Here is a 24,615-nt window from a genome sequence, read left to right on the forward strand (position 1 = left end):
AAACCTTCTTCAAAAGCATTCTTACGCATGCACAACGCCATGTCACATCCAACAGACGACCATCGTCCATTACCGTCCAAAGATCCAACGGACCAACGGTGCTCCAAAAAACCGTGACCGAAAGTAACACACAGCACAGGTACTAACGGCCATAACCGTTAATGTGTATGCCCGGAATGCGAGCGGCACTCAAACACATTCCGTCATTCCGTCATTCCGTTCCCCGGCAAAACAGGGCTCGCTGCATCCGAAATCGATACATTTCGCCACCGGTCTCCACGCCACGGCTCGGCTCATTTTTGCATTTTGCGCTCCCTACACATGCTATCCACTTTTATGATTGTTTCGAAACTCTTAGTGCTCCTGGTGCCTCGTTGGTATTCACCGCGGCACGAGCGCAATATCGTTTAGGCGTTTGCCTAAAACTGCTCGGACCCTGGGACGGACAGCACGAACACGGAATAAGGTTGGTTTTTCGCTGTCCTTTCCCATTTATTTGATCGCTTGACGCCTGTTTGCATTCGCTGGCCATTCCGTTGTGCCATCCGTTTTTTTTTTTGGGGCTAGGAGGAACCACCAAGAAGGCACACTTTCAATCCCGATCTCCTTTTTCCACCCGGCACTCAGTTTTCAGGCACACAAAGGGTCTTCCCCGAGGTGGGCGGGGAGGTCTATCTTGCTGTACAAACACACTCGCATACGGCCTTGGAAAAGCCTATTGTTTAACGTAACCTTTATGCTCCATAAAAACCACCTCGTGGCGCCCACACACACACACACACACCCAACCAGAAAAGCCCTTTTCCGACCAACCGTCCCAACGAGTAATAGGCATAAAGAAAGACATTCATTCGCTTGTCCCCGGGTTCGTTTTTTGTGCGCGGGTGGACACTGCCAGGAGTGGGTGTGTGTGATAGGTAGGTGTTGCCTGTTGGTTGCCACACCGCCTCACCCGGCATCACACCGATACAATTCCGGTACGGTAATTTGCATAACATCAAATAGGGGCGGGTGTGAACTGGGCGGATTGTCGATAAAGGTGTGGTGTGGCAAGCGGAGGACACCGTGAACGGAATAAAAGGACGGAGGACCATCCTCATTCTGGCAATTCTGACCGTTTCGCAGCGCCGGGATGGCAGAGGCAGCGCAAACACGACCAGACAAAACAGAAAAAAAGCTCTAGCGAAAAAAAAAACGGGAAAAACAAGTGGAAAAAATTAGTGATATAACCGAGTTCCGTTGTAAATGAGATAATTTGAATTAATGGTGTATCTTGGCCCCATTTTCAGCGTCACCGTCACCGTTGTCTTGCTGACCTCTCCCAGGTTTCGCTCGCAATCGTACCACCCTTCCCTCCCCGACACAACGGAGCGGGTCGTTATCTCGCATGCGGGGGGGTTTTTCCCCCATTTCCTTTGCCAACCATTTTCCATACACTTTTTTCCCAATTCCGCTCCGTAAAAGGTAAGTTTTGCAGGCGTGTGTGTTTTTGCTGTTGTTTGTGCTTACTTTCGCAACACCAAAAACCACACCGCAATCGAGAATGGAAGCGTGCCCGAAGCGAGAAGCGATTGTAAAGCGATGTGTCCACAGCAGAAAAAAAAAACAAAAAACAAAACAAACACACACACACAAAGATTCCATCCGGGGACATCCGGGAACGGTAGTAGTAATGACTTGAACCCACCCCTCGGACTCCCTCCACGGCTATGGCATGGCAAAACAATAACAACAAAAAAACAAAGGGACAAAATGGGTGTTGGGTTGAAAAGTTTTTAAATTAGGTACTCTGGATTGGAAGTGGCTGTTCTTGCTGCTTCCTTCTTCTTTTGCGAGCTGGGAGTGCGCGGGGGGTTCCTTTTGGACAGTACATCCCTCTCTCCCTCTGTCGCTCGCTCGTTCGACCCCAAAAAATGTAGTCGAGTTTGGGGAGAGTTTTATGGACCAATTTGCTTTCGGGTGCGATAATTGAGCAAACACTTGGTGACACCATCCCCCTACTGTCGCCGCGTGTGCCCTCTCGGTGGGTTTGATTTAACGGCTTCACCTCAACTGGGTATCATGAGTCTGGTGGTCATCACCGCTGGAAAATGGCAGGAAGATATAATGTTTATTGCATGTTTTCCACACCCCCCCACTCAAAATTGGGACTTTCTTTATGCGCGGCGTGTTAGCAGCGAAATAAACATCACATTTATAAATCGCTAAAGATAACAGAGATCCCCTCCCCCTCTCCATTTGACGCCGTTGAGATAGCGCAAAGAACACCGCAAAACATTAATTGCGCTCGGCGTCCAATTTACGGGCGTATTTTTTTTTTGTTTTATTTTTATAAACGCACAATGTGCGCGTCTGTGCCAAAATTCAAATCCATCAAAGGCGCACACACGAGAGCTATAAAAATGCCACCACCAAGCGTGTGTACGGGGTTTCCATGGGTTGCATGGGAGGTACGACTGCAACTGCACAAATGCACAAATGCAACAACATGCAAACTGTTGCCGTTTTGTGTGTGTGTGTGTTGCTGGCTTTTCCGAATGGGGAATTGAAATACCCGACTCACACACACACGTGATGGGCGCGCGGTTGTGCTGTGGTGTGGTTTTTCCTCCCGCTCCTCGTCAGCCACCATCCATGACTGACATTCCCAAATGAAATATTCAGAATGGCTTTTCCATCGAATCGAAAGCCCAACCGGGAGGTGGATCGAGCGCACACGGTACTACCCACCACCATCCCCAGCGGCCCCAGCGGCCCCTAATGGGAGCAATCAGTCGACTAATGTGTTGAAATTTTACCGTTCATTTCCTTTCCCAGCAAGGGATAAAGCAGGGGATGTGAAATATGAATTCCCGCCGTACCACATTCCTTTAGATTTTCCCTCCACTCTCTATGTTTGCGTAATTCTCGTTCACCGATGAAATTGATGATGCATTTTTTATCCGGCTAACGTTGGCCACTGTTTTAAAAACACGCTGTTGCATTGCTTTTGCTATTTGCTCTTCGCGTTACTGGACGTAGTGGGACGATAACGACAGCTCTTCCAATATCAGCCCCTTTCGGAAAAGGGGGACTAAATTTCATTATTTGTTCTCGCTCGCGTAGTATTAGTACCGGTGCACCGGTGTTGTGTCTCACGTTGTGTGTAATTACTGTTTTGATGCGCTCTTTAAAGTGTAAGAATTTAATTTACCTCACAACACAAAACCCCATTTGGCACGGCTGAATGGAGGCGGTTAATGGGTGCCCTTCGGTTGTGTGGAATTCTTGTTTCTTTTTTTTCAAACTTCTCCTTCAGCATCATCTCGCAAGAGAAAGCAAGCTCAGCATCGTCTTAAAATTACATTTACGCTCAACCAGCGCCAAAGCCGCCCGTTTTATGGAGCCCACCCCCGGGAGGTTCGTGGCATTCGGGCGATGTCAGCTGGTCTGGCAGAGAAACACCTGCTAATGACAATGTAATTTTCCTAATGGAAAATTGCTTCGCTAAGTTTGCTGAACGCCCACCATCCGCCGTTGCGGCCGTGCCGTGATGTAGGATGGAGGGACAGAAACGGTGCCCCACCCGGAACCGTCCCTCTTGCAACAACAAAACTTTCCATTCGACAGATTCGCATGTTGGGGTTTTGCGGGGGACGGGGAGGGACGGTTGAACCGATAGACCTGTCACTCATCCACTAAATCCTCCATAATCACACACCACAAACCATCAGCCGAGCAAGGATGCCCGAGCAGTCGCCCTTCCTTCGGTGTCGCTACGAAGAAAAGGAATTGCCCCACATGGCGCGGGCATCGGGTGTTTGGGGCGTGAAGGTTTCGATTTTAATTTGATCAAATTATCAAACCTTCCTTGCTGACAGCCCTTTCGGTACCGGGACCGGGTACCTGGCACGGAACATTCTTACTACGTGGTGTTCCACCGTCGTCGGATGAGTTTGTCCTGACGGAGGATCCGGCCGGGGAGGATCTATCAAGCTAGTTTTTACGTCACACGATGGGTTTTCACGCCGGATGTCTGGGGGACGTCGGTCGGATTGTAAAACATGGAAAAGGATTAAGGCAATTACTGAAACATTGCACACATGTCGCCCTGCCAGTAACAGGTAAAAGGGTGAAATGACGAAGATTGAAGCCCACCAAAATAGCGCCATTGGAAGGCCCTCCTTTTCGAAGACCCTCCAAGGGGGTGGAGGTTTGTCTTATCATAAATCTTGCCGTGTTTGGGCGAAGGACGAAGGGCCCGAAGATGGATTAACATGAAAAGGGATAGGAAAGTAACAAGTAACTCCTATCAGAGGCGTAATATGCGAAACGCACCAACCGGTCATAAGAACGTCAAACTTGCCAGCCAAACAGGTCTCATCAAGACCGTCGAATATCTCAACAGACATTCATTTTTTGTTGTGTTCCTCACCAGCCAACAACGGCTCCTTCTGCACGACTGTTTCATTTATTTGATTAGTTCCATCCCGGTTCCATCCCGGTTCCGGACATCGTTGCTTTAGACGACCGATGTTTGGTTTATAATTTTTTAATCGTAAACACACATTTGTCGCCATGCAACCATTTATCAAATGGAAATTGCTTCCCGCCCGTACTCGACGGACACGGTGAATGGTTTGGTGTATCAACTCGCAAAGTGTATCAGAGCAATTTGCTATTAAGTCTTTTACAGGCCACAGAACAGCCAGAGTGTCCTGCGGGGTGGTGTGCCCTTGTTTTTGGGTGGGAATGCCATCACAGGGCCCGACCGACGGTAATGTTTATGGAGATTTATTAGCATTCTCATAACTCGCCCTCTGGCCCCCTACTGGTCCAGATACCAGATGCCAAGGCATGCCCGGTCCCTTTTTCTCTTCACTGCCTTTCATCACTAATGAAATCTTCGTCGCCTCTGCGGCGTGTACCTTTCATGTGTTTTGGTTTCCTCTATAAAGGGCGGGGGGGGCTTAAATTTTCGGGCATTTGTTGCCGAAGTTCACTGACCGTGCGCACAGGGAGGTGGAGGGGGTTGCGGTGACCAAGAAAGAAGCAACTACAGCGAGCGAGCGAGAGAGAGTGAGAAAAAAAGATCATTCATATATCTCCGGACACGGATAGATTGTGCCAGAATTGTGTCTCAAAGCCCTATTACAACACATCACAACCAGAACTGTTGCTGGTCCACCGCGCATCTTCCCCATACTTACTCGGGCCCCCCCCAAAAAAAAAACCCCCCCGTCGTGTACCGTCGTGTACGTCGGGTTCTTAAAGCGCAACGGCGGTACGTTACTCTGTTGCTAAGGTTATTATTATTAAATATCAAAAGACATATTTTGTTTGCGTTTCCAGCGCACCAACCGAAAAACAAACGCCCTTGCTGCAAACTAGGAAACCGTACGACGGACGACCGTTACCACCTACTTTCGGTTTCTGTTTCGGCCACACGGCAGAGGCATGGCCTGCGCCCGACGTTCTTACGAGCGCCCGACGTTACGCTGTCGGGGCGAAACATTTTATCTTTCATTTTGTGAAAAGAGGAACATTAGGTAATTTATATTGCTGGAAATTATTTCATTAGCATGATATTAAAGTGTGCGTGGTGCTTTGCTACGCTTGCGTTCAGCGTTAGGACTTGCTCTCCTCTCTCTGTTGCTTTCCCTTGCGCTTGTTTGCCGGACAGCCGTAATGGACCCGTTAAGGATGGCTTTAAACGGCATTTACAATTTCCACCCTCTGTACGACCACCGAGCCATTTTGGGACCGTTCATTACACGGGCAACATTCGAGCTTCAAAATTGTCGTTTTAGATAACAGTTTACGGGGCGGAGGAGGGTTTTCTGTACACGAGGGGTATATTCTGCGGTTCTGCAAAGCGGTACATATCAAAGCGTATTTGCGTTCGATTGGAACCTCTATTTTATATATTTATATTCATACATCCCTTATCAAATTGCCCAATCTGGCCACTTTTAAATCAAACCAATCGTCGTGAATCAAAGTGAATTGTGTGAAGCCAAACAAAGCAACATCGACGCGTTCGCGCGATCGCGATGCTATCTTGAATGATTGCCCCAAACACCCGTGGCCCGACCGATTCCGATTCCCGGGGCTGGGGTGGATGGGATGGATGGATGGATGGGAAAAGCAAGATAAATGGGACCGCTTTTTCGCGATTGAATTTTGGCGTGAATTTATGATTATTTTAGCTCGTTTCCAAATGGGTTCTCAGCTGGCAAGAGCTGTGTCCAAAATAAAAACAAAAGCACATACACACACCACCACCACCGCATCTCGCATAGGACGATGAACGATGGTGATTTTTCAATGCAATTGAAATTTACTTGCGCGCTGTGAGTCGATTTATTTTCGTCCTTTTCTTTTTTGTTGCTTTATCTGTTTTGCGCAAAACCATACCAAAGTGTGAACTCAATTTGTGTTTTGTTGTTTGGTGAAATTGATGCTCACATCGAGCACGAGGCGACAATGCAACATATGCGTATTAATGCTTCAATTAATCCTGCATCCTTTGCAGCGTTGTTGTAAAGAATGATGCGCGCGCTTCGTACACGCGGTAGTGTTTCGTTGTTTTCAAAGTTCAAGAAAGAAGTGGGTTTTTTTGGGGTGAGTGTAAAACGGAACTCAGCGGAGAGAGAAACGAAAAAACAAAACACAATCGATAAAAGGTAATGAAAAAGACAGCAAATAGTGGTAATTTTGGAAGGAAAGATCCACGTAAACGAAGCGAAACGAGAAATCGTAACTTACCACCGCGGTTCTCGCTATCCGCTGGCTTGACTTGAATAGCACGGTTCATCTGCAAGTAAAGAAAGGGAAGAAAAGGGAGCAGTGAGACGAATGTTAAATCAGATTTTCATTAGACCTTTCGGCATTATGCTTTACGACCGTCGCCGAAAATGGGGCTTGGAAAGGGGGGAAACCCGGTCACGGGGATTTTATCGAATGAACGCAATAAAATTGTAAAGGCATAATTTAGGCAGGCCGCCTGCCACAATTCCGCCCCACCAATATCCGGGCCGTCGACATTCCGATGTGCGAACAAGACATTTCCACGCCACGCCCGAATTGCCCGTCGACGTCGTCGTCGGAACTGCCGTTCGAAGAAAGCCCGCCGATGGAAAGTGATTTGCAATGGAAAATTGTTCGCTTGCGAGCGGGGTTGTGGCAGGGTGGTTGTGTAAAGGAAATTTTAATGTATTCTGGTTTTTAATTTATATTCAATTCCAGCATCCTCGAGCCAACAAAACCGCCGGGCTCCCGGAATGCCCGCATAAGCTTGCCTACCATCGCCATCTTGGCGCTTTGTATGCAAACCTGCCCCCCGCCATATTAAAACACAGCGCCTGTTACATATCCTTTCCTTTCCGCTCGACACTGAGAGCGAATTTGTGGAATTGTGCGAAAGCAAAAGCCACTCCGGCCACTCTTGGAGGCGTTTAAAATTCGAGCGGGAGGGAATTAAATTTTCCTCACCGCAACAAAGAAGTGCCTGCCGTGTGGTGGTGGTGGCTGTACACGCACCAGTAGCACTACCCTCGGCGGCAGAGATTCCATATCAGTGTGAATCGGCTGCGCTTCGCGAACAACTTGGCGCACTCGTGGGTGGTTGTTTAACGGAAATGATGAAAGGTTTCTTCCGCTCTTTTCGGCACTCGCGATTGTAAATTGTGCAATTTTTCGTGAACGAAACCAAACACACGCGCGGAAAAACACAACACAAACTGGACTACTTTTTGACAGTTGATTTGGTTTTTTTTAATACCACCTGCTATAATTATTGTTTACATTCGATCAAAGTGACGTATGTCTTATGTCAGTGTGAATAGTGGATCTAGTATGCCGTAATCATAAAATAGGTTTTTCATCATTTCGCGAACATATTTAACTTAAAAGAACTGCTCATTTTAAATATTTGATCAAGTAAATGTAAGAATATGAGAAGGTACACCACGCCATTCGTAACGCATCCATCTTCAAAGGTTAGTTCAAGTCGATATTAAACATTTCCCAAGAATGCGCTTCAATAAATTCAAACCCCCCACAGCAGCGTTCCAGGAAGAAAAGCATTTTAATTTCCACCATCAACCAACAATTGCTTCACAGTTCAACCGCCGACCAAGCCGAACCGGGATAATTTTGCCAATACCAAGCGGTTAAAGCGTTCGTTGAGCTCTGCCATGTACCGGGGGTAGCGTTTAAGGAAAACCCCAAATCGCATGAATCTGTTTTCGCACGCAAACGCGCAAACGGTTTAATGACTGCGCGGCTACGATGAACGCGAAAATTTATGTTCCTATCTTATCGCACCGACCCGGGAGTAATTGAATCTTTTGCATAATTTAATGTTATTTAGCGAACATAATGATGCTGCAGCGTAGCGATTGGCAACGTTTAACGGGCGCACAGACGCAGGCCATGCGACCATTTATTGCGACTTTCTTCGCCCGTTCGCACAGCACAGCAAAGACATTCGGATGTTTGGTTTGGTTGGTTTCATCCGCACTCGCACTCGGGTGGCTTATAAAACGGTGTCAACGCTTTGCGGTTAATTAAGCTTCTTGGGCGTGTAATGAGACTAAATATTCAGCATGGTCAGCTGTTTGTTTGGCTTTAAACCTTTGATGCTAAATTGTTGCCACCCGCTAGCGCTTAAAAACACCTTACGCAGGTAGATTTCTTTATTTGCAGCGTGAAAACAAACAACTCATTATATACGAGCGCCTTGCACCGGATGCGAATTGGGGGCGCCAAGCTGGGGAAGATAATTATTTTCCCAAACAGTCACATCTAATTATTTTCTCTTCCATCATTCACAATTATCAGTTGGTGGGAGTTAATTCTCTCTGCGTGTATCGTTTCCCCTCCTCGTTTTGGGGTTTTGTAATATAAACCTTAACTGATTTTGCTGAACATTTCTTTTAACGTTTCAGCTTTCAGCCAATTTCCCAAGCCCAGCTTGCGGTTTTTGTCCCTACGGATGAATCCTTTTTTCCCCCAGTTCCTCACAGAGAACTGCTGGACTGCTTGCGTGTGCTCGAGGAACACTTTTCTTACAGTTTGTTTCGTTCCACTAGCGCCTGTCCAGCGTTCTTTTCGTGCTCCTTACATTTCTGCAAGATGATGGAGGGTATTTACTTAATTTTTTAATGCATTTCTCTACTCTTCCGCGCGGCAGTGAGGTTGCTTGAGTGGTTTCTCTAATTTTTTGTTGCTCCGTACTGTTCCACTGCTGATATCTTTCGTTTAACTTTCGCACTCCCTGTAGGCCGCCATTTGCCGTGTCCGTCCGGAGGCGACCACCACCACCGCCACCTTCTGCCTGCAATTTTCCAGCGCCAACATTTTCCCTCGAGAGCTGCGTACCGTTTGCGCAGCGTACGCACCATCTTCCACCATTCTGAAGGGTCGGAAAATTGATGGTGGAAAAGTTTTCCTCCGCTATCCGCTCTAACTAGCTGGCTGACGTCTGATTATGAGCAACCTAAAGGAGCGATGGGGAACTTGGGGACAGAGCAAACGCCACAAGACGTTGGTAATGCGCGAGCAAAGTTTTACCACCACCGAGGTCCACCGGGAGCAGCTCGACGGCCCAAAACCCGGCAGCCTAAAGTCGATGTCAAGTGGTGAGTATTCGGCTTCGACTAATTAATTAATTACTAACATCGATTCAAATCGCGCAAACAGCACCCCCCGGAGGGTTGGCACGACCGGCGCCCGGCGGAAGCCGGAAGGAATGTCTGATAAGAGTTTGTGCCGTGTTGTGTGCGGAGGCAGCGGTTTCTCGCCCGTTTGGCCACAAAAAGCAATAAATAAATTTTCAAAGTGAATGATATATGAGGGCGCAACTATAATGTTCGCTTTGTCCGTTTGATGATTCGTCTGTCGTTCCCATATGGGTTGGAAGTTCTCGATGCGTTCGATTATGGATCGATTTATCCACCAAACGGCACTCTCATTTTCAATCACATCATCTTTCGTCATCGCTGCGTGAAAGGGGTTAGTTTGTGGGCCGCTTTTCCACGGCACCTTTGGGTAGGAAAGTGGAAAAAGTGACCACACGCACCAATGGAGTATGATTTACCAATATGGCCTTGGTGGTGGCAGGCCACCATCGTACCCAAAACGTTTTCGGCCTGTAGAAGCAGAAGGACGCACGAACGGAACGCGATGGTGCGGGACGTAATGGTGTAGTGAGCGCGTGGCCGCGAATGACAATGAAACAACTGCCCCCAAAAGGGTGGTGGTGGTGGTGGTGAGCCCACGCAACACAAATACACATCCATTAACGTAATTAGCTACCATTTATATTATGTTTCAGATTATAACAAAGTGTTTGGAAGAGATAAGGACCTAAAACCTGGCCCACGCTTGTGGGCCCCAACACAACGCCGGGTATTGCGGGCAGTGCGGCCGCAGGAAGTTTATAGCATTGTTCACCACCGATACGATGGTTCTCCTGCGGCAGTGAGGTTTCCCTCGATACTGGAGAAAATGAGCTCGGAAGGTTCGGCCAGCGTGGTTGCTTCTTCTTCATCCGGTGGCTTCAAACCACCCAAATGAATAGGACGAACATATGTCTTGCGTCGGAAATGCGTACACACTATGGACGATGAAAGCAGAACATGGAACACGTTCCCGGCCCCGTCCGTCCCCCCCGTCTCGCCCACCGTAAATCAACTCCACTCACAATTTCGCCCCGGGCCTCCCCCGGCCTTGTGCAATCGGGGCGAGAATGGTTGGAGTAAATTGCCTAATGGTGGACACAGCGACGGTGGATTTTGGAGGCAGCGTGGCGTGCACCTGCACAACGGGGACCTGACCCGTTCGGGAGGCAGATCCCTTTTAGGTGTAATAAAATATAAATCAATCGCTCGGACTTGGATGGATCATACGCTTTGGGTGGCTGGTTGCGGTTAGCGACCACCGGAAAGACATCGCTTACTATCGCTGTCGGAAGTGACAGCGAGTGAGCGGAACACGCGCATTAACTGTGGGGTGCTTCAACTCCCTGGTCGCTTGCTAAGCGTACATGTGGTTTATTGATTCCTTTTTTTTTTCGGTTCTGGTTGTACGCGCATTACCTCACCAAATGGACTTGCTATCGAAGGTGATTAGCGACAGGTTGATTACGATAAAGTGGAGGCGAAATTTACTACTCTAATGGCAGTAAATCCTTTCGTAGATCCTTTTTTCATCTTATTTTCAGGAATTTCCATAACTTATTTGCTTTCATTTTCTTCCTTTTTTGTTTATTCTTTCAAATGGTGACGTCCCAAACTACAAATTCTTCCTGATTTACCAAAAATTCAAAAAGCAAGATTATCGCCTTGACAAATGCCTCGAAATGTACGAGTAATTAACAAACCGTGAACACGATAATAGCTAGCCTTGTTAAACAAGCAAACTATTTCCGATGCATTCCGTGCAACAGACCGCACGGCAGCTGCTATGCGAAAAATCCGTAACGAAAGCAACAAAACGGTGGAATGCTTCACGCTACGCTTCGAACGGGTAAAAGTTTCTCCTTTGCCGGGGACGGCGGTGGTTCGTGTACGGTGCAATTAAAATGGATTGGATAGCGATAAAAATCCGTCACCTAGGGAAGTATGATGCTTGTCGTTTGCCAGCGTGGCTGTCCGAAAAGTCCCAGAAATGCCAACGACAGCAGTACCACAGCAGTAAGCCGAATGACATTGTTTTCCCGACTGCAGCTTGTTAAAGCTTCTTTTCTCCTGTGCTCGAATTTGGAGGACCGTTTTTTTTTTTGCTTCTAGAAAAGACGAAGAATCTTGAACGAAAAGATTACCGGACTCACGGTGTCCCGCTCATCTTCAACTCGCCAACCGCTCGGCTTCTTACTTCAAACGAGGATTTGTTTTCGATCGAACCAAAACGGCGAATGCCGCCGCAACGGTAAACTTTTCCACATTCAGCAACAGTGTTGTCATTAAGGATTTAAGTTGTTGATCTTAACCGCTCCAGCCAGCCAGGGAACAGAGCTGCGTGCGGAATGGAGTGCCATTCCGGGTAGACTACGCCTTGTTCGCCAGTCATTGTTCGGGGCAATTTAAAATAGTTTTCCCTGCCGTGGACACAGCGTGAAGCTTCATCGGAGCATCGTGACTTCCGGACCAAGCGAGATAGCCGCCGGGTGGCGGGAGAAGTTAAGTTCTGCAACGGAAGCACGACAACGGACAAGACAAAGTTGGGGTATTTCGTTAGCCCTGCAAATCCCTCATTAGTGCGGTCGCCACGTTAGAATGGTCCGTACTAAAAAAAACCCGGAACCCGGGGAGCGATAGCGAACAAATGGCAAACAGAAACAAGTGCCTCGGTTCTTATGCTTTTTGTGTGAAGTAAACAACATCGAGCAAAAGTTTTTGAAATGGAGATTACAATTGGCACAGTACATGAAGGGCTTTAAGTATTTTTATGTCCGTTTTATTTTGAGAATGTTTTACAAATTTTTAAACTTAAACAAGCGATAAGAAATTAATTTTACAAAATACTAAACACAAACTTTCGAAACAAAGTAAGCCGAACTGTTCGATGTAATCTGTTGATGTTTAAGGGAATGAATCGTAGTAACCACTGTACCTACTCGGTACCACCAGCGAAATGCACTTTTGCAGCGCCATCTACCGGGATTGTTGTCGTGCTAGGTATTTCACATCGTAGCAACCATGCCAACCGTTGCGCTCGAGTAGTGATGCGCTTGAAAAAGCGAACATAACCGCAGAATCGGAGTTCTGGTTTCATGTGGTCTGATCTAGGCTTGGCGTCTTCGCTTGATGAGGCACATTAGCGGTAGCACGGAACGACTGTTTATGTCGCTCTGGTTTTGTAACATCGATACGCCGCTACTGGTCCTGATCTTTCCCCGGTGCACACTCGGTACGTTCATTTAATCCTTCTCAAGTCCGATCCGGAAGGGACAATGTAAATGTGTGTAAATGGACGGTCGTGCGCGCCTCGGTAACGTTTGTGTGCAGGGCACAAGTGCACAGTGAGCGGTGAATAGAAATGCCATCGGAGCGTACGGTGGGCAGATGCAGATGCTCTACCGTACTACGTCAACGATGTACGTTGCATACGTACCCCGGATGCATCTCCCGCACCTCGTTTCCCATTCCATCTTCTATGGTAGACACAGAATGGCAGAAGCAAACGAATGAATATCCTGATGACGTGCGTACACGTTCCATTCCAGCACGCGTTGGCTGGCAGGCATTTTGGGGTTAAAGGGTTCGCTTCCATGGTTTTCCCCTCCCCCTGTGTCCCCCCTCATTTACACAGCATGTGCATCGGACTGTGCATGACGATGCATGTGCATTCCATACCGGATGTTTGGCATAACGTTAGGCACTGGCCTTTACCTTCCCTATTTCCCGTCCTGTGGCAACCCTCCCGCCGGAGGACACGTGTGGAAAATACGAAAGAAAAACAACGCTAAAGTCAATCCATTTGATCAACGTTAAATGCCAGCCGACATTTTATAAACGTCAACCGAATTGTTTATTAGTGCAATAATTAATGACGTGCCGTTGCCGATGATGCATAACCACATCTAGGAGGCACTGCTGGAGGTAGTGAAAACGAGAGTTTAAATCCGTTTAAATGAGACCGTAGCGATCGGCACGGATGAAGATTTATACAGCAAGAGCCGTTTCAATATTATCCTCATTAAGGTCGCACTATCATCATCATCATCATCACCATCATCATCAGGAGCAGCAGCCACAGTGACATCGATTGCACAATGTCCTCCGAGCGGCTAATATTCATCCGCTGTGTGCCGTTGATGGCCACTAATCAACAGATTAACGGAGCACGATTCCGGTTGCGGTGAAGTAGGGGAATAGGGGGTATTGTTTTCTGTTGTGGTGTGGCATGATATGGGTTTTGATATTGCATAGAATAATAATAAACGAAGCGAAGGATTAAAGGGCATTTAATTCAACCTTTGTAACACCTAATATAATGGAAAGTTTGATGTTTGATTTTTAGTGGCAAAAATCACCTTTAATCACCACTAGACCCCGATTGGAACAGACTGGAGAAAATGCACCCAATCGTCCGATTACTTCACCGCATTGGATGACTGAAACTGAAGAAACCTTAATCCCCAACAGCACTGTTTTACAAGCTGCGTTAAACTAGCCAGATCATCTTTAACGCGGAAGCTGGAGAAGGTTCGGGTAAAACTCTTTAAAAATCCCCCCCGGAATCGAAAAGACCGAAAATAGAACCCGGTTTCCATCATCTTACGTACCACCGGAGCATCGCCCTTGATCCGTACCGTAACACTACCGTTCACTACCGGCCAACCAGCACCAGCCAGCACCACCATTACCACCCGATCCGCTTAGGGATTAATGGATTGTTTTATTTATATAAATATCCTCTATTACTCTCCGGTATGCTCTTTGAGCGGGCCCGAGCTGCCGGGGCTGTCGATGGAGGATAAAAACGGAACACGGAACACGGAGCCCGGCATCCCGGCCCGAAACATCAATCCAGTCCAGCCCCGTTGACCAGTGCTGGCCGTAAATGACCAAAAGAGACTGGACGCTCGGTAAGGGGGGTAGGAGCTCGCTTTTTTCGGTTGCTATTTTCACGAGCCACGATGAAGAACTGTCGGCGGTCTGGTCGGATTTGAATGGCGGGGGAGGGAGAGCTTCGGCTTGCAACCCGGGCCCGGGTGAATTTATTTATTTAGGCGAAAAAGGGAAATAAAATTTTCCACCACTTTCACGGATGGTCCACGGTCGACGGGGTTGGTTTGGTTTCTTGGAAACTGTTTGTATGCTACACTACACTCGCCATTGAATGTATGTTGTACGTTTGCTTTGCCTGGTGTATCGTAAAATCCTTCCCATCGAGCGTGGCACGAGTTCCTTTCATGCCGCTAAAGGTGTGTTTGCTGTGCTCATGCTCAAGCACCCTTTTCAAATGGAATAAAATACAGGAAACAGTGTGCAGACTTGCATCGAAAGAAGTGCTGTTAGAAATCAAGTTAGTTCCACTTCTATCATCATCCTGTACGTAGAGTGTTACAAACAGGAACTTGCAGTTCGTTCGCTATGAACTTTTTAGGAATGTAAGCTCAATTATATAATTATCTCCAATTGTTACTCATTTCCCCATTTCAGATATGTCCAGCAAAGCCTCACATTTCACCTTTAACTTGTTGCATCTCCTCATCACTTCCTTTTTTCGGGAGAGGGCTAGCAGGGCCCCATCGGGCAGGCAGAAACATTAAAGTAAATGAAATTGTACGGCGGTGGTTAAATGAGGTTTTTGGCAATGGAATGTATGAGTGCCTGTGTGTGTTTAGGCAGGCGGTAATAAACTCATTCCGAAGCAGACGTTTCAGAGGGCGGGGGAGTGTTCGGATCGGTCTCAGTTAGGCAGATCCGGCCCTGAGAAACGGTACGGTTGTATGCTAGAATCAAAGTTCATACAAAAACCCTTCCCTTATCCCAAAAAAACCTCACACACGTACGTAAGTTTATTAACGCATGAACAGACCAGAACACAACCGTACAACTAAATCAAGATATGCCTTCCATTTTACCTTCCGCAGGCTTCGTTGGGGCTGATCTTCCGAATGGCATATTTTCCGTTAGGGTTACGAACAATACGGCCCACTTTCCGGAATGTTTCAATGAATGCGATGTTTAAAACTGTAATATTTCAAACAAGTTATTGCACAACAGTGGCTGCACTAGCTGGATTCCGGGGAGTTTAACCTATACCGGTTATTTCTGCACACAAAATTAACGGACCATTAAAAAGCAACAGCCAACCCGCGTACCCTTGGTTGGTGCCAGCTAAAGCCGTTAATGGGTATACGGTCATTTGCCATTTGTGCGAACGTGCCACTTCCAAAACCACCCCAAAACCATCACCGTTCCCTCCCTCCCCATTGGTCGCGGTAGTCAGCGAGGACTTCCCGGAAGGAAACGACTTGCGCAGGCCAGGTGGCACAAAACAAAAAAAAAACGGAAGAAAGCGTGAAAACGGCGAGCTTATAAAACGGAAACCGAGAATATTTATGCACTCGCTAAACAGTAAAAATCTCGAAACCGACAGACACACAGCCATCGATGCAACCACAATACCGAATACCGCGCGCGCGTGTTTGGGGGCGCGTGTCGTGGAAAATCGGCAAGCGAATATAGAGCATTAAATTAAATACAGAAAAATGCTATTTGTCTTCGGCGTTGGATTTATGTATAAACACACAATAAATATAAATTTCACCACCAAATCGCTGCTCAACGTAGTGCTGTCGCTAGCGTCGGTTTATTCCGTTTCGTATTCCTCCCTATTTCGTTTTTTTTGCATACACGCTGCGGAAGTAAATAGTGTGCAAAGAGGGAGTTTTGTGTTTTCCTTTTGCCACACTGGAAACCGTCAGCCTTAAGGCGCACAATGGTGCAGAACTCACCAAAACGCAACACGCGCGTGTGTGCGGCGCATACAGGAACTGGAATAAAATTAAAGCCAAACCTCAAGCCCGTAAGCCAACCCCCAAACAAAAAGGTGTTACATTTGTGTCCCGGGGCGGTTGGGTAAGCGATACTAAACTTGTCGAATATATTGTCACTATCCTGGTGTGTCGAACAACCCCGTACGGTTGCTCGGTCAGTTGTAGATAATGGAGGTCAGATGGTAGTTGAAAGGACCATCGAACAGTTTAACCCTCCCCCAGCCCCTTTTTCGGGCGGACAGACCACGAGTGTTTGGGCACACTATTGAATTTACTTATAGTGTTCACTCGGCCCACCCATTTGTCGTAAATTTCTGCACCAAATGCACAACAGCCACGCTAGCCCCCAACGCCCTGGGAATGCATTTTAAAATCGACTCCACAATTCCAACGCCTACTGTGCTTCCGATGGCAGGAAGTGCTTCGTAAAAGCGTAAGGCGTTCGGAGGAATATAAGAAGCAAAAGAGTTAAATTGCAGTACAACTACTTCACAGGGCAACTCCTTTCGAGAAATCGAAAAATGAAAGGATTTCTCCTCCATCACCAACCAGAAAGGGAAAGAATTCCTCGGGGATTATTCTTCGATTTCGTTGGTTTGTTTCCTCGCTCTCCGTCCCTTCCAAACAAAGCCTCCATTCAATCACGCCTGACTCTCGACGACAAACGACCCCCGGGGGGTAGGAAACGGTCCATCTTTATCCACACGAAACCCCATGCCCTGACCTTTTTCTCCGTTGCAATAATCGTTAAATTATATGATTGGATGGAATGATCTCGTAAAGCAAGTAGCTGCAATTGGGGGGGTCAACACATTTCCCAATACACCACCCGGTCACCCAGACCGGCCAGAAATGCCGAAAGTGCTGAAGTAAGTCAAAGTATTTCACCGTCGCACAATTGCCACTCGAGCAACGTTGGACGTTCGATATCGAACAACTCGAACCGTGGAAAAACCCCTTGTCGACAGTCGTTTTTCTGACATTTCTTTGTCCACGGGTTTTTCCTTCGGTTTGTGCAACTCCCGGTGCTGTCCACTCGGTGATGTCCACTCGAGTCGAGTTCTTTTTCTCTTGTTTGTCATTTTATGAGTTGCCTTGCTTAGCGACGAGTCCTTCGCTTTCCTTTTTTTTTGCTGCTGCTGCTGCTGTTGCTCTCCGATGTCGTTTCGTTTCGTTGAATGTTGTGCTAAATGTGAAGTGGCTTCCGATGGCTTCTCGGTGTCCACCACGGCACTGGGTGCTAATCCAGTGGGGAGGTATTTTTTTTTTTGCTTGTTGTTGCCAGCAACACTGTACTGAACCGGTACGAACACCACCATCATCATCATGATCGTCATCATCAGCATCATTTGCTATTGACCGCTTGGTGACCGCTTGGTGCTGCACGGTACCAGATATAGTAAATCCTTTATTTACTGAGGATTTTGTAAAACACCCGGACACCAGTGCATTGCAACGTAAATTCTCCCACACACACTCAGACACACGGTTGTTTGTGGCAGTTTCAGCTTTAGCGTTACCGATCATAGCCACTCGTGTGGCCGTGTGGAGATGGAGTGTCCTCTGGAGCTACCTTCGCATCTTCGACATCAAATGTCGTTATTAGACGAAAAAGTTGGAAAATTAGACTGCTCAACCAGGCACGACAAAAACACTCCCAAACACACTCATGGAACGGCTCATGGGGCACGGGGCACGATTTTCATCACCCACTCCCCACCCCCAGCAGAGCAAACGTAATGAAGGGCGTTTTGCGATCGATGGGAATACTTTTCAAATTATCTCTCACCAAATCGTCAAAAATCGATAAATGTAAATGATGCTTTTGTGAGCAGGAGGGATGTCTACTCCGGCCAACTGCTCTTACGTATTACCATCATAATTCTTCCAGCGTCACCGAGAGGACACTAATCGTGCTGTTGTTGGTATTTCGGAGTTGTTGTTCTTCGGGGGTGGGCGGAAGGGTGGTTTACCCCAAGGCTTGTGCCAAAGTTCTAATTTTCATTCCAGTCAAGCCCACACACACACACACACCCATACATCAAAACTCTCACCCGAAAACGTCCGGCAGTACGGAAAAGCAATAACACAGACATTTTGAAGGACGTAAGTGAAGATTTCCCCTCCCTCAGTGAGGTGGTGTTGGTGAACTGCCATTTTTCCGACCACTCCGACAAAATCGAGTGCGGAGGTTGGCAGGTTTGGCAGGAGGGTTTGCCAGAAGAAACCAAAATCCACCACAAACCATCACTACCCACCCTGGCCAGGTTCCCTTCAGGTGCTTCTTCAGCGTGCTATCACCTCCCAGGCAGTACACGGATGCCCTCCTGATAAAGTATTCTAATTTCGTACTCTAACGACATCGCTTTGACAACGGAAAAACTCTCCCCCAGAGTCCCCCACCACTCCCCCGGAGAAGGTGGCGGAAAGGGCACTGACAAAAAAACGCGCCAAGGGAAGCACCCTATCCACCGGGAGGGGTGTACGCCATGTACGATCGTAAAGCATTTTAAATGGCAATCACATTTCCGAGCGTCGAATTCTCACGGTAAAATTTTGGCAACATTATCTTTATGCTTCATTAAACTTTAAGGTTTGTTTTTTTTTCTTGCACTGTGAAATTTACGTCTTTTTTGTCTTCTTTAATGGTTGAATTTATATGGCAATAGCAATCAGCATTAGTTATTTAAATTTAACAATAGAACAAGGATTAATAAGCAAAGGGCTTCTTCAATATTACGAAATACTGCAATATGTAACCTTTTTTTTTAACAAAAAAAAATCCTATTCTCTCATCATGAAGTAGTTAAATATTGAAATTTCCTTCACCAAACACTTTCCAAATCGGCAACTCGTAGCCAAGGTTCTCAACGACCGCCGCTGGGGGAAAATAATTGAACCACCACCCTCAATCCTAGACCGAAACCGCTCGATAGAAGCGGCACTCGTTTAAAGCCAATCCACGCCCCGAGGCCAGCTCTCATTTCTTGCACACCCTTTCCAGCACACCCCCCCAGCCAGCCAACGTGCGCACAGTGTGACAGTGGTGATCTGCTGATGCCGGCCAGGGGTTTTAATAATTTAAAGTTAGCAAACGAAAAGTTTTGTGCAAGTGTGTGTGTGTATGTGTGTTTCCGATTCCGATTCTGTTTCAACATTTCGTTGGTTGCTTTGATGGTTGCGAGAATGGCGATGAAGTAGTAGCGTTCGGTTACTATCAATAATTTAAATTATTTCCAGAAGATTATAGGGGTTGACAGTGCTTTGCCGTGGTAGTGAGTGAGTCGCTAGTTGACGCTGTTGGCGCACCGGAAAAAGCCCGTTACTACCGAATTTCTGTTTGATGAAGCAACGCTGATAAAATACCGAGCGCACCCCTCGCGTTGCGGGACGACGATGATGAATGTGTGATCCGTCTTAGTAGACTATGACTATATGGGTACGGTGTTGCCATGGAGGGAAAACCAGCTGGCGCGTACGTACTATTGTGACATGTGAGCAACATGTCGCCCGGATCAGGTCGCTGGCCGTCACCGACACTGACGCATTACCGAGTCGAGCTGGAAGCGTTTCTTTATCGGTGTGTTCGTTATCGGAGTGTTGTCTAAATAAGAAACCAGTATACCAGGGGTTCCTGACCGACGTCGATATTCAGAAAGGGGGATGGAACCCGAATCGAAACACCTGAAGCCGTATTGGGCTGCAAGTATTGGGGGAAGTGATGGCACGTGTTGCGTGAATGCTAGCTGTCATTCTAATGTAACCCGCGCCCACCGCGGCTGCAGCTGTCCCATACCGAAACCCGGCAAACCGTATCATTCCGAGTTGAATAAATTATTTTCCACCCCATAAAAAGCACCGTTAACCCCTTTTTTTCTCTTTTTTTTTTGGTGTGCCATCGGGGCCTTCACAGGATGTTTGACATTAACCAGGGACAGTGGTGGAATAGGACGCAAAGACAAACTAATCATACCACCGACAACCACCCATCGCCGTGGTGTGTTTTGAAACACTGAGCAGAGCGGTAGGATGAGGGAAGAACCTCCACGATATTGCTACAGCTAGCATTCCCCGGGCCACAAAGTTCGAGATAGCTCATAATTACAGCAATTTGGGTTTTCGTGCTGCTACAGCACATGCCCTTGGGCGGAAGTTTTCCTTTTTTTCGCTCTTTCTCTCTCTCTCTCTTTCCTATCAATCGGATCCTTGTGGCACTCGAATGAACAAATGATGGCTCAATTTCTTCGCAAGGTTAAAGTGTCTTTTGGCCATAGTGCCGTGGTGTAAGGTTTCCTTATTAAAGTGTGCCATAAATCATGCAGCTGATTGGAAATTAGAACACGCACCGGTTTCGGCCGGTCTTTTATTTTCGGCCAACTTGATACGTAAGTAATCAACCGATGGAAGACAACGGTATCATTAAAAAAAAACGGCACTCGAAACGTCCGACGAAAAAAAAAACGGAGCGTATTCACGCACATGCAATTAGCGGTTATTTTGGGGGTTATTTTGTTGGGAAATTTGGTCGGAAGCGTGCTGTCATATTTGACGTATTTGGGCCATCTAGGATACATAGGTTAAGCTGTGAATTAATAATCCTTCTTTTCTAATACTATTCTTTATTATTAATACAATTTCTTTATACCGAAAAATTTATTCCAATATTTGACCATTTCAATTTATTCTTTTCCGGAGCTTTAAAATATACTTGAGAGCAGTTTAAAGCCAATAAGAAATCAAACTTCCACCCCCATCGGCATGCCCAAACTGTCCCACCACATGCCCATGGGACGGACCAACGGAACCGCTCGTTTGTCATTGCGCTGCAGCCACCGTTTTGGTCAGCAGGATTCTTTATGTTGAGCTGTTCCCATTTTTCACCATTTTCGAACCTGCCCAAAACCTGCATCAAACTTCGAACCCAGCCAGCCAGGCAGCTAGAGTCGAATGCCGAAAATTTAAATATTTTCCTAACCTTAATCTTCATTTGCATAGAAAGCACATTTCTATCGTGACTTTATGCTCGGGACATTATTGGTGTGATGTGCGGTATCTTTAGGTGCGGATGGCTATTTTCCTTGCCTGCCTCGCTTCCGGGGTAGGTAAGATAGAATTCAATGATCTCACCTTGCGTGCGTGGTCTCGAAAGGTGATGTCTGGACCATTTTTAAGGTTGCGTAAGCTTGAAATAGACTTCACCCGAGACCCGGTAGTCAGAAACAGAGGGAAGTAAATCGTTCTGACCAAACGTTCCGAGCGGTGTCGGGCTGTGAAATTCCTCACGCACACCGCTCGGAACGACAGCGAAAAGGTGGCAAAAAAGCGAAGTCCTTGGCAGCAAAAAAAAAACAACGAGATCCTAAGTGGTAGGATGCCTTAATAAGATTTTTCATTTCTCGACGCGTATTTACGATGTGACATACACTTCCCGATTCCCTCTCCTGCGGGCACCCGGCTCCTCGTGCCCGGGCAACGGAAGAAAAATCTTTTAGAGGAATTGATTTCCGCTTCTTCCGCGAACGCGTAGCTCGAGGCCACGGTGCGTAATAAAATATGCAACACCTACACAAGCGCGAGGACGAGAGTGTCTTTCGCGTTCGCGGGCATCCCTATTTCATCTTGGGCGAGCAATTTATGTCAGCGTTACGGGGACTCCGAGACCGGCGAAAAACACGTCGGCGTCCCGGGGTTGGCAGGCTCACCCACCGGAATGACGGATGAAGCCAAGTTGGGAGCGCAGCAGAATCTTGCCGGGCAAATTGTCCTTGGCATGAGGTTCGAAAAATGGGACACTTCATGGCCTTTTCCCGCGCTGGAAGGAAGGAAGGATGAGCGACAAAAAGAATGAAGTTGATAAAATATTAACACGATATAAAATGAACATTTTTGCGCTCATTTCTTGATCCTGTCACGGTGTCCCGGAGGGCGCCACACTGTACCGTTGGGTAAAATATGAACATAAAAGCTGCCATTTGACACCGGTTAAATTTACATTCAGTGCCATTCTTTGCCAAGCGTCGCTGCGTGGATTGTGTGATGGGATTTTTGCCACGGTTTGCCGGCTTTAACGAATCGCAGCACCGCGGGACAATGCTTAGGTTGGGCCAAGTGAACTCAAAGTCCACGCGTTCGCATCGTATTTGCGAGGCAATCCTTTAATTACCACTTCATTGATGGTGGCGTTCCACGGGCTGTTCTAGCAGCAAAAACGATATCACGTGAAACACTTTAATTAGCGCGACATTACTGCGCTGGAATTGGTTTACTTTTATGCCTCCTTCGGCAGCAAGCACGTAAGTGTGCGTGTTTCGCTTAATTGCGCGTTGGTACAACAATGCAACTTCAATCCGGGGGAGTTTTTTTTTGTACAATTCATTGGTCAATCTTCGTGCCATTTTTGTTTTACCCTTCCAAGTTGGACCACGTTTTCACATTGAAAATCCTGCTACCGTTCCATTAAAGCGACTCGGGATTGCGTGACTAGCTTCGTTTCGGAGCCTCGGTAAAAAAACCACACGTCAGTTCCGGGAAAATCCACCCCGTAACCGCCGGACCCCGGGGGATGGAGGGATCAGCTGTTCCGGTGACTGACGTCATAGTGCTTAAATTCTAGGCTGGACGATCCGGCATCATCGTTGTTTATTTTTATACCACCCTCATTGTTGTGGTGCGTCTACGCGAGCCAGCACTTTAAGACGCACGCAATTCGCCGAAGTTGCAGTTTTCCATCTCGCGCTCCCGGCAGCAAGCGCTGGAAGATAGCAAGTTTTATTGAGCGGGAGGGCAAGGTGCAAATTTAATGATCGACAGTTAACTGCGTCTTCCATTCCGTTTGTTGAGTTTGCAGAAAAATAGGATTTCCAAAAACGGTCCGTTTTTTGCTTTCGGGGGAGCCCTTATGGCACGTGCAAAACAAAAATAAAACTCCAACAACCTGCAAGATGCTAAAGCAGCAGCAAAACGGATCCACCCACTTTTCCACGGCACGGTGGCTCTGCAGTAGGCCAACGCCCGGTTCGGTCGTACCAGGCAACTTTTCCAACACAACCCAACACACACAGAGGCAGAAAAGGCTCAGGAGGCTGGTCTGAGCGTTCATCGTCTTCTTGCTCGCCGTACGTAGCAGTCTCGAAGCGAAAGCACCCAAAACGCAGCCCGAACAGAGCAGCGGAAAAAGCAGGCCATGCTTTTGAGACCACCACCAGCGCTGGTGGGAAAAATAAGCGCAAGAAAATGCTCTCCGTAGCGCGAGCGAGCGAGAAGGCCCCGGGTTCGAAGTTTTCCGAACGTGCGCTCCCGCTCAACCCCGGGGGCTGCTTTGGTGCGCTCCGGTACGGCTGTTGAGACAGTTTTTGGCCCTTTCTGTCATTCGTGCGCGTGGGGCATTTTCCGAAACACGGTTCGGTTTCAGCTGGCCCAGTGGCTGGATGATGGGGTTTTTGTTCGTCCTTTCCGGGCGCCTTTTGCGGTAGTTTAGTTTCGAGGCTGTCGGTGGTATTAGTGGGTAAAAAGCCCACGGACACAGTAAGGCATTTTCGCCCTCGGCTGGAAACTGACTGGCTGTCCAAACTAACGATTTCAACGATGCACCGATGCAGTTCACTTCGCCAGCAAAACGTGTGCATTTATACTTTTTATTGTTTCTGTTTCTGCATCTCACAGCCTACTCGATTGCAGGCGGCACACGGGTTGGATTAGTTTCTATTTACGCTCAGAAAACAAAAAAACCCTTTTCTGCGTTTACTTCCGGCCGTTTTTTTTTCTTCGGTAAACGATTTTTCCCATCCAGCGTCACCCATTTCCGAAGAATCGAAAACGATTTTATGGATTTGTAGCGCACAGGGTTTTACGTTTATGGCCATTTAAGGCTTGTCCGTGTGGTGGTCATTCGGTGGAAAACGATATTTCTGCCACTTAAGGCGAAATTTTCCCTTTATCTTCTGGCAGCTCCATCGTCAGGCCAGGCCAGGAACGTGCCAGCCTCCCCCCCTCCGCCACGGAAAGTAAGAGAAATTGGAAGGGCTTACCACTTACGGTTCGTGTTGTTGCTAGCGTTATATCCACTTCCAACCCAACAAAAAAAAAAAGATGGGATTCTGGGATTTTGGACCGGCACGGAA

The 24,615-nt window shown here is 47.4% G+C and overlaps 1 protein-coding gene across 13 annotated transcripts in view; it reads right to left on the reverse strand.

The window, feature by feature from the left end:
• Positions 1-24,615, reverse strand: part of LOC128305387 (CUGBP Elav-like family member 4) — a 326,349-nt gene that overhangs the window by 127,409 nt on the left and 174,325 nt on the right. For all 13 annotated transcript variants that reach the window (XM_053042805.1, XM_053042804.1, XM_053042798.1 and 10 more), the window contains exon 3: positions 6,748-6,796. In XM_053042805.1, coding sequence (XP_052898765.1) covers positions 6,748-6,796 — 49 coding nt within the window. The remainder of the gene's footprint in view (positions 1-6,747; positions 6,797-24,615) is intronic.

Source organism: Anopheles moucheti, chromosome 3 (assembly GCF_943734755.1).
Source record: "Anopheles moucheti chromosome 3, idAnoMoucSN_F20_07, whole genome shotgun sequence".
NCBI lineage: Eukaryota > Metazoa > Arthropoda > Insecta > Diptera > Culicidae > Anopheles > Anopheles moucheti.